The sequence below is a fragment of the Bacillus rossius genome, chromosome 1, assembly GCF_032445375.1.
Source record: "Bacillus rossius redtenbacheri isolate Brsri chromosome 1, Brsri_v3, whole genome shotgun sequence".
NCBI lineage: Eukaryota > Metazoa > Arthropoda > Insecta > Phasmatodea > Bacillidae > Bacillus > Bacillus rossius.
In genome coordinates this window covers 119306733-119320662 of record NC_086330.1, presented here as the reverse complement: position 1 = coordinate 119320662, position 13930 = coordinate 119306733, and the positions used below count along the sequence as shown (strand labels likewise).

Sequence of the window (13930 nt, the reverse complement as noted above, 5' to 3'; positions counted from 1 at the left end):
ACATATAGTGAAAAAATAGTTTCTAATTGTTTCACAGATGTGATGATAATGCTACAAGACGAAAGACAGTATCAATAAGTTTAAACTAACCAAAATTAATTCAATCTCATATTAGAGATGAAAAAAATTAACAAACCCAATATTTTTTGGTAGAAATTATCGATATATATGTGGATTTAGATGGAATGTTGAAATTAAAAATTTACTCATATGAAAATCAGTTAATCGAGAATTTTTGTTTTTCAAAATTTTTGACGTGACGTCTAATAAATCGATGAACGCCGGCTGCACGCACGAAAAAGTGTCCCGTTACGCACATTGTCTCATTTCGCTGTGTCCCGTTATGCTCATTTTATATTGCTCTTTGCTAACCTGAACCTCCTAGCATTGAGACCGAGTCCGTGGCGTACTTCTGTTTTCATGCATTTCAATGTAACATTTTCATTGCGCTTTGCTAACCCGTTCCTCCTAGCATTGCTGCAGAGTCCGTGGCGCAAATATATTATTTTTGACTGCATCTTGGTATTGGGTAAGCCATTTTCCTTCACATCATCCTTGAAACACTCCCATTCGTTTCCTACTTTTCCTATCATCGTCATATCCTTAACAGAATAACACAGATTGGAAGAAGTTAAATATCAAACATGTATAAAAGTTATAGTTAAAATAATCTCTTCGTTGAAGTAATAAACATAATTGAATTAATGACTGCAAATAAAAGTAAATTTATCAATTAATTTGTAGACTTCATTTCACTCCTTTGTATCCATACAAAACAGTGATAATTCAATAAAAATGATTCAATTTTATTCATAAAAGTATGTAATCATTTCAGTGGCGTAGCCAGGATTAGCGTATGGGGGGTGTTAAGAAGCATGCCCCCCCCCCCTTCCCCCGTATTAAAGCGGGTGGTCCGGGGGTCCTCCCCCGGGAAAATTTGGATTTTAAGGTGTAAAATAGTGCTATTTTAGCAGTTTTCGGTACTTAAATTTAAATATTGTAATGGTAAAAATTTTATTAATTTTAATATGAAATTTGTTTGAGTGATGAATAAGAAATTAATTAAAGATTTTATGCTAGGGGGGGGGGGGGGGGGGGGGTTCGAACCCCTAAACCCCCCCCCTGGCTACGCCCCTGAATCATTTCATCAATGTTTTGTTATGATATTGTCACGTTAAAATATCGTCCATAAACCGACTTTACAGACAACCAATTTTTTTTTGTTTTGGCATCGTTACTTTTCTTGTGCAGTTTAACGAATGCGTGCTGGTGCTTATTTTTTAAATGTGTTGCTAGGTTTGTTGTGTTTCCACTCGTTTTGTAGGTTTTCCCACACAAATTACATGATACACTTTTAGAGTCTATTTTCTTGAAAAACTTCCGAACGGTAGATGCAGTTAACGACATTTTATTGGCTGTATTCATTATTTATGAAAATATCGAATGGAAATATCGCAGAAAAATATCGATATTGATATATATCTTTGATAAAATATCGACGATATATATTAATATATCGTATGAAAAATATCGGTATTTCGATATATCGATATTTTTCCAACATCCCTATTGGATCTTAGGCTTCCCATCGGAATCGGTCCGTTGGGCTCTGGGCATGAGTCTATTGACGGTTTCTGTTTTATGGGTGCTTACTAAATAGATTTAAAACAATTTTTTTTATAAAATTGTTTTATATTAGTTTTTTAACACCAAATCCACGAACTCTACGAAAGACAGCATAGTTAACGATTTTTTTGAGGTTAGATAACTGCATTGTTTCTATTGATATTTATTTTGTTGGTAATTCGAGCAGTTTGCATAGTTATAATTGAATATAAATGCAGTTCCAAGTACGGACTAATGTTTAAATTTTAATGGGAATTAGGAAAACAGTAACTAGTAATGGAGGGTATGAGTTGGTGGATTTTAGGTTCTGTGCGAAATGTATCATGAATTAAAACATGAATTATTCTACTGAAGGGCACAAGCCCGGTGGCAAGTATTCACCCCATTTTCCAGTTATCCTCGCGGACTGTACTAAATACCTTTAAAAAAGAAACATACCCAAACTATTCCAAACCCCTATCATTCTCATAACCAGCTGGGTTTTATACCCTACTTTGTTTTTATCTTTTTAAAAACTTCTCTGGAGTTTTTCCTCTTTCTTCTAGGCTTCCCTATCTACGCTCTGTGACCCAGCTTTTCCTGCCATTGAACCAAGCCTCTTTGTTAGCCTTCTGACTGTTACAGACACTGCTGTGTTTGGATCCCACACTGGAGCAAGGTACTCCCGAATTCAACACACACTGGTGGTGCAAGTCTGCCTACAAGCCCTTCTTCACTACTTTCCCCAATTGCTCTCTCAATCCAGGTATTTGTTTCCTTTAGTCTCCTCTATCTCTTCTCCCCTCCAATGGTAGATCCTCTTAAAGAGAAGTTGACTCGGTACACTGCCCTGCGGCACCTCTGAAGACACACTTCCCTCAGCTCATCCTATATTCACACCACCTGTTTCCTGTTCATGAGGAAGTCCCCAATTCACTCACCACCCCTCCCACCAACAACTTTTCGTGTGATACCTTATCAAACGTCTCTTTGAAGTCAACGAAAGAGACATCTGTCTGCTTTCCCATATCGACCACTTGCACCAAAGACTCCAACACTTCACTCGAGTAGCCCCTCCTAAACTAATGCTGCCTCTCATCCAGCCACTCTCGCCTGTTCATTACTCCTACCTCATTGCCTATTCATTATTTACTCCAATATCTTTCTTATCATTGAGGAGAGGTCTGTGGTTTTCTGGATCCTCTTGTCCTCACCCAGCTTATGCAGTGTTATAATGACCATTTCCTTCCAGTGGCCTCACACCAAAATTTTATCATGCCATTTTTTATTACAGTATTTCCAGTATTTTCCTTTAACCATCGTCCTAAGTTCCTCCTCATCTATCCTCAATCGTTTCCTATATCACTCTGCACCTTGCAATTCCCCTAACCCTTCCCACTTCTGTCCTTAAAATACTGACAAGAACTGTTTTGCCAACATACCTGCTTTCTCCTCATTCCTCACCGCAACATCTCCATCCTGCCCCCTCAGCACTAGCATCTCTACCACAATGCCATTTATTTTTCTGATGAACCCATACATCTTCCAATTCCTAGCTTCATTGTTTCTCCCAAGACGTTTTTTCTTTTGCCAACTGAATTTCTCTTGTAAATTTTTTTCATAATTTTTTTATTCTTTCCTTTGCTAACTCTTAACTCCTTTTTCTATCCATCACAAATAATGTTTTCCCCATCCTCTTTAGTTTAGGATCTACTATAATCAGTGGCGTAGCCAGGATTTGTGTATGGGGGGTGTTAAGAAGCATGTCCTCCCCCCCCCCCCCCCCCGTATTAAAGCGGGGGGTCCGGGGGTCCTCCCCCGGGAAAATTTGGATTTAAAGGTGTAAAATAGTGCTATTCTAGCAGTTTTCGGTACTTAAATTTAAAAATTGTAATGGTAAAAATTTTATTAATTTTAATATGAACTTTGTTTGAGTGATGAATAAGAAATTAATTAAAGATTTGGTGCTAAGGGGGGGGTTTGAACCCCTAAAACCCCCCCCTGGCTACGCCCCTGACTATAATGATGGATCTCCTCCCACAGTTATCTTCTTCCTAGATACATGTGCCTCAAGTAACCCTCCCTCCTCGCCCCCCCCCCCCCCCTTTTTCAATGCTCATTATTGCTATTAAGATAACACCATTGCAAATCTATCCTCTAAATACTTTTTCACCCTTGTATGCTCTGCCATCTTGTACTGCCATATTATTCTACACCTGTCTTTTGTGGACTTCCGATCCATGCAGATTTTCACCATTGGTACATTGTGATTGCTCACGCCTTCCACCACCTTGGACTGGGCCTTGTTTAGTTAGGATTACATCCAATAATTTTTCCCCTCCCCGCCCATCCTTGTATTCCCCAGGACCACCTGCTCAAGTGCTGCATTTGCCGGTTTTGTTGCTCTCCGCTGTCCTGATAGACCTATAGGTAGGCCTACATACCATACTCCCACTGTATTCCTGGAAGGTTTGGAACATCTGCTACTACCACCCAGCTGTCTTCCTTCAACATGTCCACTTCTGTATCTGGTGTCCTGGCGGCCTGTACACAGCGAGCAGTTGCATCTTCCTCTGTGTCCCGTGATCGCCTGGTGCATCACCACCTTTACTCCCATCCACATGACTTCCCCCTTCTCCCTGTTCCCTCCCATTGTGCCACATTTCTACAGCTCCAATACTGCCCGTAACTGGTCACAATAGATAATTGGTATTGCAAAATGAATGTTCTGATCATTGTATCATAAATGTTATGATTGTAATAAATGAAACTGAACAAGGTGAATAGCCAAGGAATAACAAATTTTTATTTACAAATGCTATATTTGTTTTTTGCTTAAGCAATGACCCAATTCGCTGAGAGCACATCCTTGCTCCTTCTCACCCAGGCTTGACTCTGGCTGTCCAAACATGGAGGGAAGGCGAAAGAGAGAGTGAACCGAAGTGTTCACTAACTACTCACACTCGTTACCTTTTTGACAGCCATCTTGGTTTTTGCAGCATAAACAAACTCTTGAGGCCCCCACACACTATCAGTCCAACTCCCAGTTCTGAATGCTCAGCCCGGACTGACAGTGTGGATTAAATTGAGGCCCTCTACAAACACGATCATCTTGTGGTTACTGTTACTGTTGAATGTATAGTTTCATTGTAGAATATGGAAGAAACTTTGGATGTTTCAGTTGAAGTTGCACTTTTAGGTAGAAAAAGGGGTAAAAAAAAGCAATGCAAATACAGACACAGAGTATAAATAAAGGTGTCTGCTTAGATTCTCAGCTGGTGGACTGCTGTACTGATTGTTTGGATTGGCAAGACACTGCTTTCACACACGGTGGTTTGGACTGAGGGCTCTCAAATCTATAGCCGATTTGATGGAAAGCTATCAGTATAGAAGACTGTTCAATTACAATTTTTAGATCTAAAGAAAAGGATGGGTCATGGCTGAGAACTTTATTCCTCACTAGTTTCAATTGGAGAACAAGACAGGCCAGAGGGACCAAGTTGATTAGTATGGTCTTACCTTTAACTTTCCAATTTCTTTCCTACAAAAATCACAAATTTTGGCTTCTTTAGGTACCTATTTCACGATCTAAACGTAACATCCAAGATGCTACATTTCTGTCTCTTTTTATCCCTAACTGTGTGATTAGTTTTGTTTAGCGGGCTAAAACATTTTAATTTAATAAATTTGTTTTTGCTTTCCATTGTCTGTTTTAAACAATTTTTTAAACTTTAGAAAAAGACCATCTCACTATCATCATATAGGCCTAGCTTATTGTATTTTCATTGTGTTTTTAAAAGAGCTTCAATAAATGTTTTATCATGTATTACCTACTTACAAAATAATGTTCTTGTAAAAACTCACTAAATATAAAAATTCTTTTAAGGAATTAATAGAACTTAAAAAACTTATTTGAGCACAAAAGATGGTTCACTTTTAAACACCTACATTATGTACTGACATCCTGCAGATGCAGGCTAAACAATATAACACAGATAGATAGAGAAATGAGAGTGAGCCTGTCTCAACTTGACTGTGAGGCTCTTGTCAGCTCATGAAACAATCTTCAGACCTATCCACTATTAGTCACCTTTCATGTCACAACTTAAAGAATCATCTAAAACAGACTCTGCGAATTGTTATTTATGAGTGTCTCCTTACATTTTAAAATAAAATGCATTATAATCTAAGTTATAAAAACTATTTCAAACTTAACTAAAAAAAATATTATTTTGTAAATAACTAAATTGATGACTTAGAGGCAACCCTTCTAAGTACATAATTCATTATGGTAATAATCACCATCGTAAATAAATTAAGTAAAGTTAGGGTACATAGTATTAAACTAAAACAAAAACTTATAAAACATTCTTTTTTAAAATTATTATTTCACTATGAACCCATTAGCTTCCCACTTTGAAATTTCGATAATCACCAAAAGTATAAACTATTTATAGGAATTTTTTTAATGTATTGTTGTTGGGCCACTCGTTGGGGCGACACTTGTAAGCGGGGGGTCGATCGGTCGGCTTTAACGTGGAAGGTTAGTGGGCGCCACCACGTGGTACGGCACGTGGACCCGGTGAGACTCCTAACTCAGGGTGTGACGTCGCCCATGTGAGACGTGATATTCCCCCTTGAAAACATCTAGCACTAATTCCTGCCCGCTCTCAGCGTCGGGCACGCTTTTACCTACGCAGTGGGCTCTCAGGCGTCCCACACACCGTCACACTCCACATGGTCACACAGATGGAAAATAAAAGAATAATACGTTAAATTCGCACGCCTGATTTATTCCGCTAATTCAGCTCACACACGTACACGGTTGAAACTGTACAAAACGCCCGCGGCACAAATCGGTTTAGGGGTGATGAACCACCACGTGGTCACATATTAAATTACGTAGTACGAGGAAAAAGACAGAGACTGGCCGTAAACTAATTAATGAAGCAGTCCCCCGACCGAGAGTAGCTCCGAGGACTAAAAGAAAGTGATTGAGACGAAATTAAAGTTAACAGAATTACTTGGCAGAGAAAACAAGCGGTGAGGTCCCCGGAGTGCTGATGCGTCTGCTCTCGGTCGTTGATGGCGGAAGACTGGGCTGAGATCATGGCTCGCTCGACTAACATGGCGTCCTCCCGCCGAAACAATTGCAGTTAAAAGATATTTGCGAATTCGTGCCAAGGGAAACCAAATTAACATGACAAGAATGCATTAAAAATCATGTGACAATTTATGAATAAAGAGAAAAGATTGTACAAATTATAATTATTAAGATTTAAATTTAATCATTGTCTGGCTTCAGGTTTCCTTGGGAATGTCCGGAAACGCTATGATATTTTAATACATTATTTTAAAATAAAAGTACATAAAACTCTCCCGGCCGATCTGCTGTCACGTTGCACTTACGGAATATAAAAACAAACAACACAATTATATATACTTATGTTTTTAGGGGTGCGGCGCACTGGCTCGACAGCGCCCTCTTGCCGGGCGAACACACACGCATGCACACGTACGCACGGGTAAGCAGGAGGTTTGAATGGAGGGTGGGTGGTGTTTGGGCGGTGGCATATCGGACTTAAAAAGGGCCGCAGGCCCGGATGATGTCAGTATGTTCAAAAATGCACTTTTTGAGAAAATCAAAATCCAAATTTTCAATTCGATTTCTCAAAAACATTTCAAGTATGTTGTGTTGTACATAAAAAGAAAGATCATTTAAAACAGAGTAAAATGACACCACTCCCATCTTTCCAGCTCAATTAGGAGAAAAGCTATGGTGATCTCAAAACATGTCTGTTACATTTTATTTGGCAGATTTTGGGAAACTTTACATAGCCATAATTTTGAAACCGTTTGAGATGTATAAAAATAAAAAAATTTGGTATTTTTCTTAATCTCTATGAGGACAACCTTCATACCAAATTTCATCAAATTCTGAGGCAGTCAGGTTTATACCCTGTGTTGATTTGATATGGAATTGAATTACCCTTAATACTCTGCAATTTAATTTCATAGTAATGATAGGGCAATAAAATACATATATTTTACATAGAAATAAATATATTTTACACATATATACATAAACATGTATATTTTTAGAGCCCTTGGAAACATTTCAGCACTGTTCAGCTAGTAGGTACCTATATGATTATAAATTAAAAAATTATATTTTTTTACACATGTTTGCTGATAGCAGCCAAAAGGTTGAATGTTTCTATTCGTGCAAACGTTGCATTTTTCGTGTGGTAGCTATGTTTCATGATTTTGTTTTTAAAATTTTTCTTGCCAATGAAAAAGGCTAACACAGGTATTTTCAAGTGTGCGGAATTTGGTACACAGTATTGTAAGTAGGATAGGAGTACTGATTACAATATAATAGAGGCATGTTAGCGACGTACAATGTGTAGGGGCGAAGAGGTTTGCTGTGCGAACAGGGTTGCCCTTAACGCCCTTGCATTATTAGAGCAATAACTTGTTTGTAGACCTTTTGTATCAAACAACTACAGATCAGCATAGCTGTGTTAACTTGTTTGCATCATTCACTCTCTTGTGTATTTTTTGTAACTAATGACTTTCCTGGCCTTTGTAATAGTTATTGAATTAAGTTCATTTTAGGCAGGATTACTACGTTTTTCACAGTTTTATTTCAACATCGATACATACTACATAAAATATCTTTCTTGTCATTAATGCTGATTGACTATTCATGACAGCTGTAGTCATAAGTCTTGGATTCTATCCAAGTTACTTTCCGTGATACTGCTGACTTGAACAACGTTGAGATAGCAATTCTCGTCCAAGTGAAAGTGGTTGGCCTGTTCACAAAGCCTTATGATTACTATAAAAAAAAACTAAATTCCATAATCAGCCATTTAAAATGATGACAAAAATAACACAACACACTAACAAAGAAACTACAGGACAGCCAAACATCTTAAGTTTCTGGCTGAAAATTGTGGTGGTCGAGACACTGCCCCTTGGAGTATTGCTGCTTGTTAAAAACATCAGTGTCAAGTTTTTGTTGTTACACACTACTTATTTTCTATTGAGAGACTGTTTAGTTAAAACCAAATAAAATAAAAGTTAAAAATATACCACAAATTCTCATTCAACTTTGAAATTATTAGTTGTGGTATTGTTATATATGGAGAATGCTTTGTGAAAATGTATATGTGTGTGTAATTCTGGGATCACATTATTTAATGTGCATGAGTTAATTATCATCATAAAATAATTATGTTTAAATCACTTAAAATATTCTATAACTTTACTGTGTTGTAGCAAATACTGTAGAGGGTTAATACAGGACAGCTCGCTCGTTTTCGCGAGAAACCGACGGTGCTGCGCTCTCGCGGCTCGGCGTGATGACGGCCACGGCCGCGCCATACGAAAACCTCTGAAACTAAATTCGCTGAAGTACAAAGAGTAACCGTCAGAAATGAAAGGAATTATTATTAAATATATATTTTTTAATTCTATTGCCTTACAGAACGTAAACATTTTCCCCAAGTCAAAATATTTCTCTTAGAAAAACATACTATCGTGAGTTGTAATGTTTCCCATTTCCCGCATCAGTGCAGCGCACAAATAGAGAGAGGGCAATTTCTACTGAAAGAACAGAAAAAAAAGGAAGTACAATATTTTGATTAAGTGCCACACGCAATGTGACATATTTTGTATGTTTGTTTCTTGAAAAACATATAGCGCAGGCCTTTTAGTACTGCGTCAGTTACATAAATGTCTGGAGGAATTTGTGCTGTATATGGTTGTTGGTTGGTTGGGCCTTTAGTAAATTGCCACATGCTGAATGCCAGAACAAAATTTCATCGAACGAAAATTCTTACTCTCTAGAGGACATTCATATAGCTATGAAACAGTATGATTATGCAAAATTTTTGTACCCTAAAAAGCCTATTCAGTTGTTGTCGACAAGAATATGTGCGATTTTTAGTGAATGTTTTGTAAATATTTTGAATATTTTTTGCAGGAATGTCAAATTAAAAATGATTAGATTGATTGAGAAACCCACTGAAATCGAAATGTGTGACGAATGCTTCAAATTTTTTGTTAACAAATATTTTAACGTCATAATCAATTGTTTTATAAAAGGTGTAAACGATGAATGTGGGAGAACCCGGAGTAAAGCAAACAAAAAAGAAAAAAAAAGTCATGCACATGTAAATTGTATGGAATATCTAGCATAGCAGTGGTTATAAGGTATGATCGGGGAAAATAAACTTCTTGCTACCTATTTAGGTACAGCTGGATAAAATTTTACAAGCATATTCATCTCTTGTATATTATTTGCCTTTTTCATTTACAATGGAAGTGAATCTTGTAAAACTTGTTCTAGCTCTGGTACCATTGTAATAATGCATTTATTTAAATATTATTATTTTAAAGTAACGCGGTATTAATACATTTTTAATATTTATGGTAGCTTAAGATGGTGCAATTGTAAGTTCTCATTTAAGGATTATATTGTTTATTTACATTGTGTCAAACGCTATGTACTTCTACATATTTATGTCATACAGAAATTATGTATTTTTTCATCTCCCTTTAATTTTTAATATTATTTAAATGTCCATGTTATTTAATTTCATAATATCGTGCTCAAATATCTGTTAACTGTACATATAATTATTATATACGTATTATACACTATATGAACAACTGTACTCATTATATTGCACATATTCATAAAACAAACTTTTAACCAATAGGCTGTTGAACGATAGCAAATCAAAAGTATTTAGTGGCTAAAAAATTTGGATAATTTAATTAATTCATTAGATAATTCCCTAAATGAACGATGATTAGCAATAGAATGCTTTGAAAATTTTTACTTCAATTTTCCTTGAAAATATGCTGTTCATTGTTAACTATTTTTTACATCGAAAGCAACTAACTTTTCAGCAAATAAATTTACATCTGCATGGCCGCAAAGAATACGAGGGTCAACACAATTTTTTTCAAAAGAATCTGTTGATTAGTCTAGGTGCAATGACGAGTTGAATTTAATACATTTTAGGCTAGGAATGCATGGCCGTGGGTGCTGTTATCACGCCGAGCCGCTAGGTAGCAGCGCTGACGCTCTTCGCCCGCGCGGCTGTGCTATTAGTATAGAGCTGTCCTGTATTCTCCCTCTACAGTATTTGGTTGTAGTAATCAAACTTCATATTTCAGCTTTAATAGTGAGACATATTTTCAAGTGATTATTCATCTACTTTATATAATGTGTAATCAAACCCATCTGAAACTAACAGGTTTAAGCCAAACTACAGTATCAAATTTATTTGACCATCAGTTTTATAACTATCATCTTTAAAAGCTAACAAAGTAATAAAATAATTTATTAACGACTCCATTACCTACAGAAGGTTAGCCTTTTTCATATGTTTTTCTAACTTGTTCCACATTCAATATGTATTAAAGTATTGTTTTATAGATTTGAAAATTATGTGTAGTGTGAAACTGTGCACATAACAACGTAAACTATTTTGCACTAGGTTGCTGTTGGTGCATTGCTGTTTATGCCATCGTTGTTGTCGCTTGTGAGGCGAGCTGCTTCTACTATGGCGAGCAACTACACCCCTGGAACTCACTCAATAGCGTACGTCACTGCTCCTAGTGAAGACGTGGCCAAGAAACTTGCACAGTAAGTACAGCTGGCAGTATAATGCCAGGTCGCCAGGCCTGTGCTGCGAGTGTGTTAGGACAGTCGGAGTCAGGGTGGCTCCAGGGCCGGGCAAGCCGTGCCAGCGCCTTTCATTTTTATTTTCCTTTTTTGCCCAGTTTTCTGTGAGAAATATAGACATTAATGGGGAAAGTAGGAATTAAGATGTTATTTATCATGTAATTTCAAGTGTTGGTCAATACCTTTATGATTTCAATTGAGTTTTTCATGATTTAATTTTAGAAAAACTTTAAAAATTTGTATTGGCTCATAATGATGTAATTTCATTTAAATTTGATCGTTTGAAATTGTAAAATCAACTGGAGTATAATTTCTTGGTAAAAGTTATAAAAATTTCTTAAGATAAATTAGAAAACCATGGTCAAAAGTTAAGTTCCAGATTGGCTTAAAAATGTTGTTTTAAAGATTTTAGTTTTTAAATTTCCCTAGGTAGGTTTAGCCCTCCTCCCTTGGCCACCGCAGTAAGGCCCCTCTAAAAAATATGAGGGCCCTGTAAAAATAATAGACCAGGACCCCGCAAAATATAGAGATGCCACTATCCAGACAAGCTGAAAGTGTGCATGTATGTCTGGTGTTTTATACAACCAAGCAGGTTTTCACACAAATGGTGGAACCTCTGTGATTACTTGCTTGTCGTCAAGGCAAAACCAAATTTTTAACAAGTGAGAAATGTGGAGGCTCATAGTATGGTCATGGGTTTTTTCAGGTTACTCCCATTCCTGTCAACAAATCCATTCTGCTGCTGCTGCTGTTACATTTATATCGTTTCACCCCATTATGTCCTTATGACCCCAATTGTGATGTCAAGTTAAGCACAGGGTGAATCAGTTCCCAGTATGTTTAAGGTCACGAGGGGGTGCAGATTGGTACATGTCACAATGGTGAAAGCGGCATATTTTTAAATTGTGGCATCTAGAAAACTTGAATTTTGTTATTTAGAGATAAGATAATTTTGAAATCGAAGAACTTGAAACATCTTTGTTTGGTGTTGGTTGGGTGATGGAAGACTTTAGAGGCACTTAAAACAGATATCGGCTTGATAACTTGGAAGCCAGATAAAAAAACCAATTAGCTAAAACATCGTAACAAGAGGCAATGAAGAAATCATTTGATGTTTGTATAGGTAAACGGATCCTTGTGGGCAATAGGCATATATAGCGAAGCACATCTGCCGACAATTTGTTAACACAAACAAGTTAACCTTACTAGCTATTAACCCAGAAGCAAGCAAGAGCACGGAACACAGCATAACAGTAACAACATGACCATGAGATGCATGGATGCAAAATTACAAGAATGAATGTTACCTTACATGATGTTATTTATCATGTAGTGTGTTGACCATTGTGTACTATAGTTTTTTGATTTTAAATAAATGTACATGCCAAATTTTAACACTTAGTGATCTGTATGCTTGTAGTTAAACAGTATAAATTAGTAGTTAGGCTCGAGTGTAAGAGGAAAAAAAAAAGGATAAACTGCTAATTTTTTATCACTTTAGTAAAATTTTGCCTGGATCACCTTATTAATAATTTACTTGTTTTTTTTCCTAGTGGCATCGTGGAAGGAAAACTGGCAGCATGTGTAAACATTGTGCCAAAAATCACCTCCGTGTAAGTATGTATAAATTGCATTTTTTGTTGAGGGTTTCACAGAAATGTTTAAGGTAACTGGACCAAGGAAAAGCCACTTTTTTCACTAGTCATGAGGTTAATGGTGCAAATAAAATTGGACTATCAGGCAATGTAGTTGCCTTGGCTGGTGTTTATCATCATGCAGAAACATTTACCGCAGCCCGTTGCATATTTAACTTTTAGACTCTGAGCTGTTTGGTGTGGCTATTATTTGAGATTGAATTTTATGAATACATTAAGTATTTTTACTTGTTACATATTCCATTATAATCCCAGCCTATGTGTGTAATTCGCTTCGCTCGTTTGAGGCTTCACTCCCAATCCCGCACTCCTTGGAAGCTTGGCTACCACGGGTATACAATATGAGGCATCCCCCACAAACTTCCATAGTAGCCCTTCTCGGGTGCTTCGCCTCTAAACATCTCATCAGAAGTACTTCACCCCTAAACTTACAATCACAGAGGGCTACAGTCTCCATTGGGGGCTTCATTTAATGTTGGGCACTTGCTTTTAAACATCCTCTTGAAAGGATTTATCCCTTAAACTCCCACATATTTATATATTAATAAGTATATAGATGAATAAATAATTTTTTGACTTGATTAATGGACAGCCAGGACCAGAAAATTTGGCAATTATTTAGACACATATGGGCGATTCCAGAAAAAGTGGTCCTCAGTACGTAAGAATGAAAAAGTATCTAATTTTAATCATTCTATAGTCAAATTGTAGCTAAAGTCTGATACTTTTTAGCATTAGCAATGCATTTTGAGAAAACCATGAGTATAGTTGTGTTTCTACCAAATTAAAGAGTGATTTCATATGTGTGTAACATTGTCTTCCACATTTCCTGACTTTAAAATCCTTCAAACATTGGCTTAATACAATTAAATATGAATTTTTCACTTGTGAGTCACAAATATTATCCTATACTTGATCATGATAATATGGTTTGCAAAATTTGTGTACTGAAAAAATGATAATTGTG

At 36.7% G+C, this 13930-nt stretch overlaps 1 protein-coding gene across 2 annotated transcripts in view; it reads left to right on the top strand.

Annotated features, from left to right (window-relative positions):
- The first annotated feature begins 1574 nt into the window (after window positions 1–1574).
- The window catches only part of LOC134543208 (protein CutA homolog), a 30640-nt gene continuing 18284 nt past the window's right edge, over window positions 1575–13930 (top strand). The window contains exons 1-3 of one of the 2 annotated variants that reach the window (XM_063388121.1): window positions 1575–1759; window positions 11121–11269; window positions 12862–12921. In XM_063388121.1, the coding sequence (XP_063244191.1) occupies window positions 11145–11269; window positions 12862–12921 (185 nt within the window). In that variant the 5' untranslated portion in view covers window positions 1575–1759; window positions 11121–11144. Of the gene's footprint in view, window positions 1760–7097; window positions 7131–11120; window positions 11270–12861; window positions 12922–13930 lie in introns of those variants that run through there. The other variant, XM_063388113.1, reaches the window with a different exon arrangement.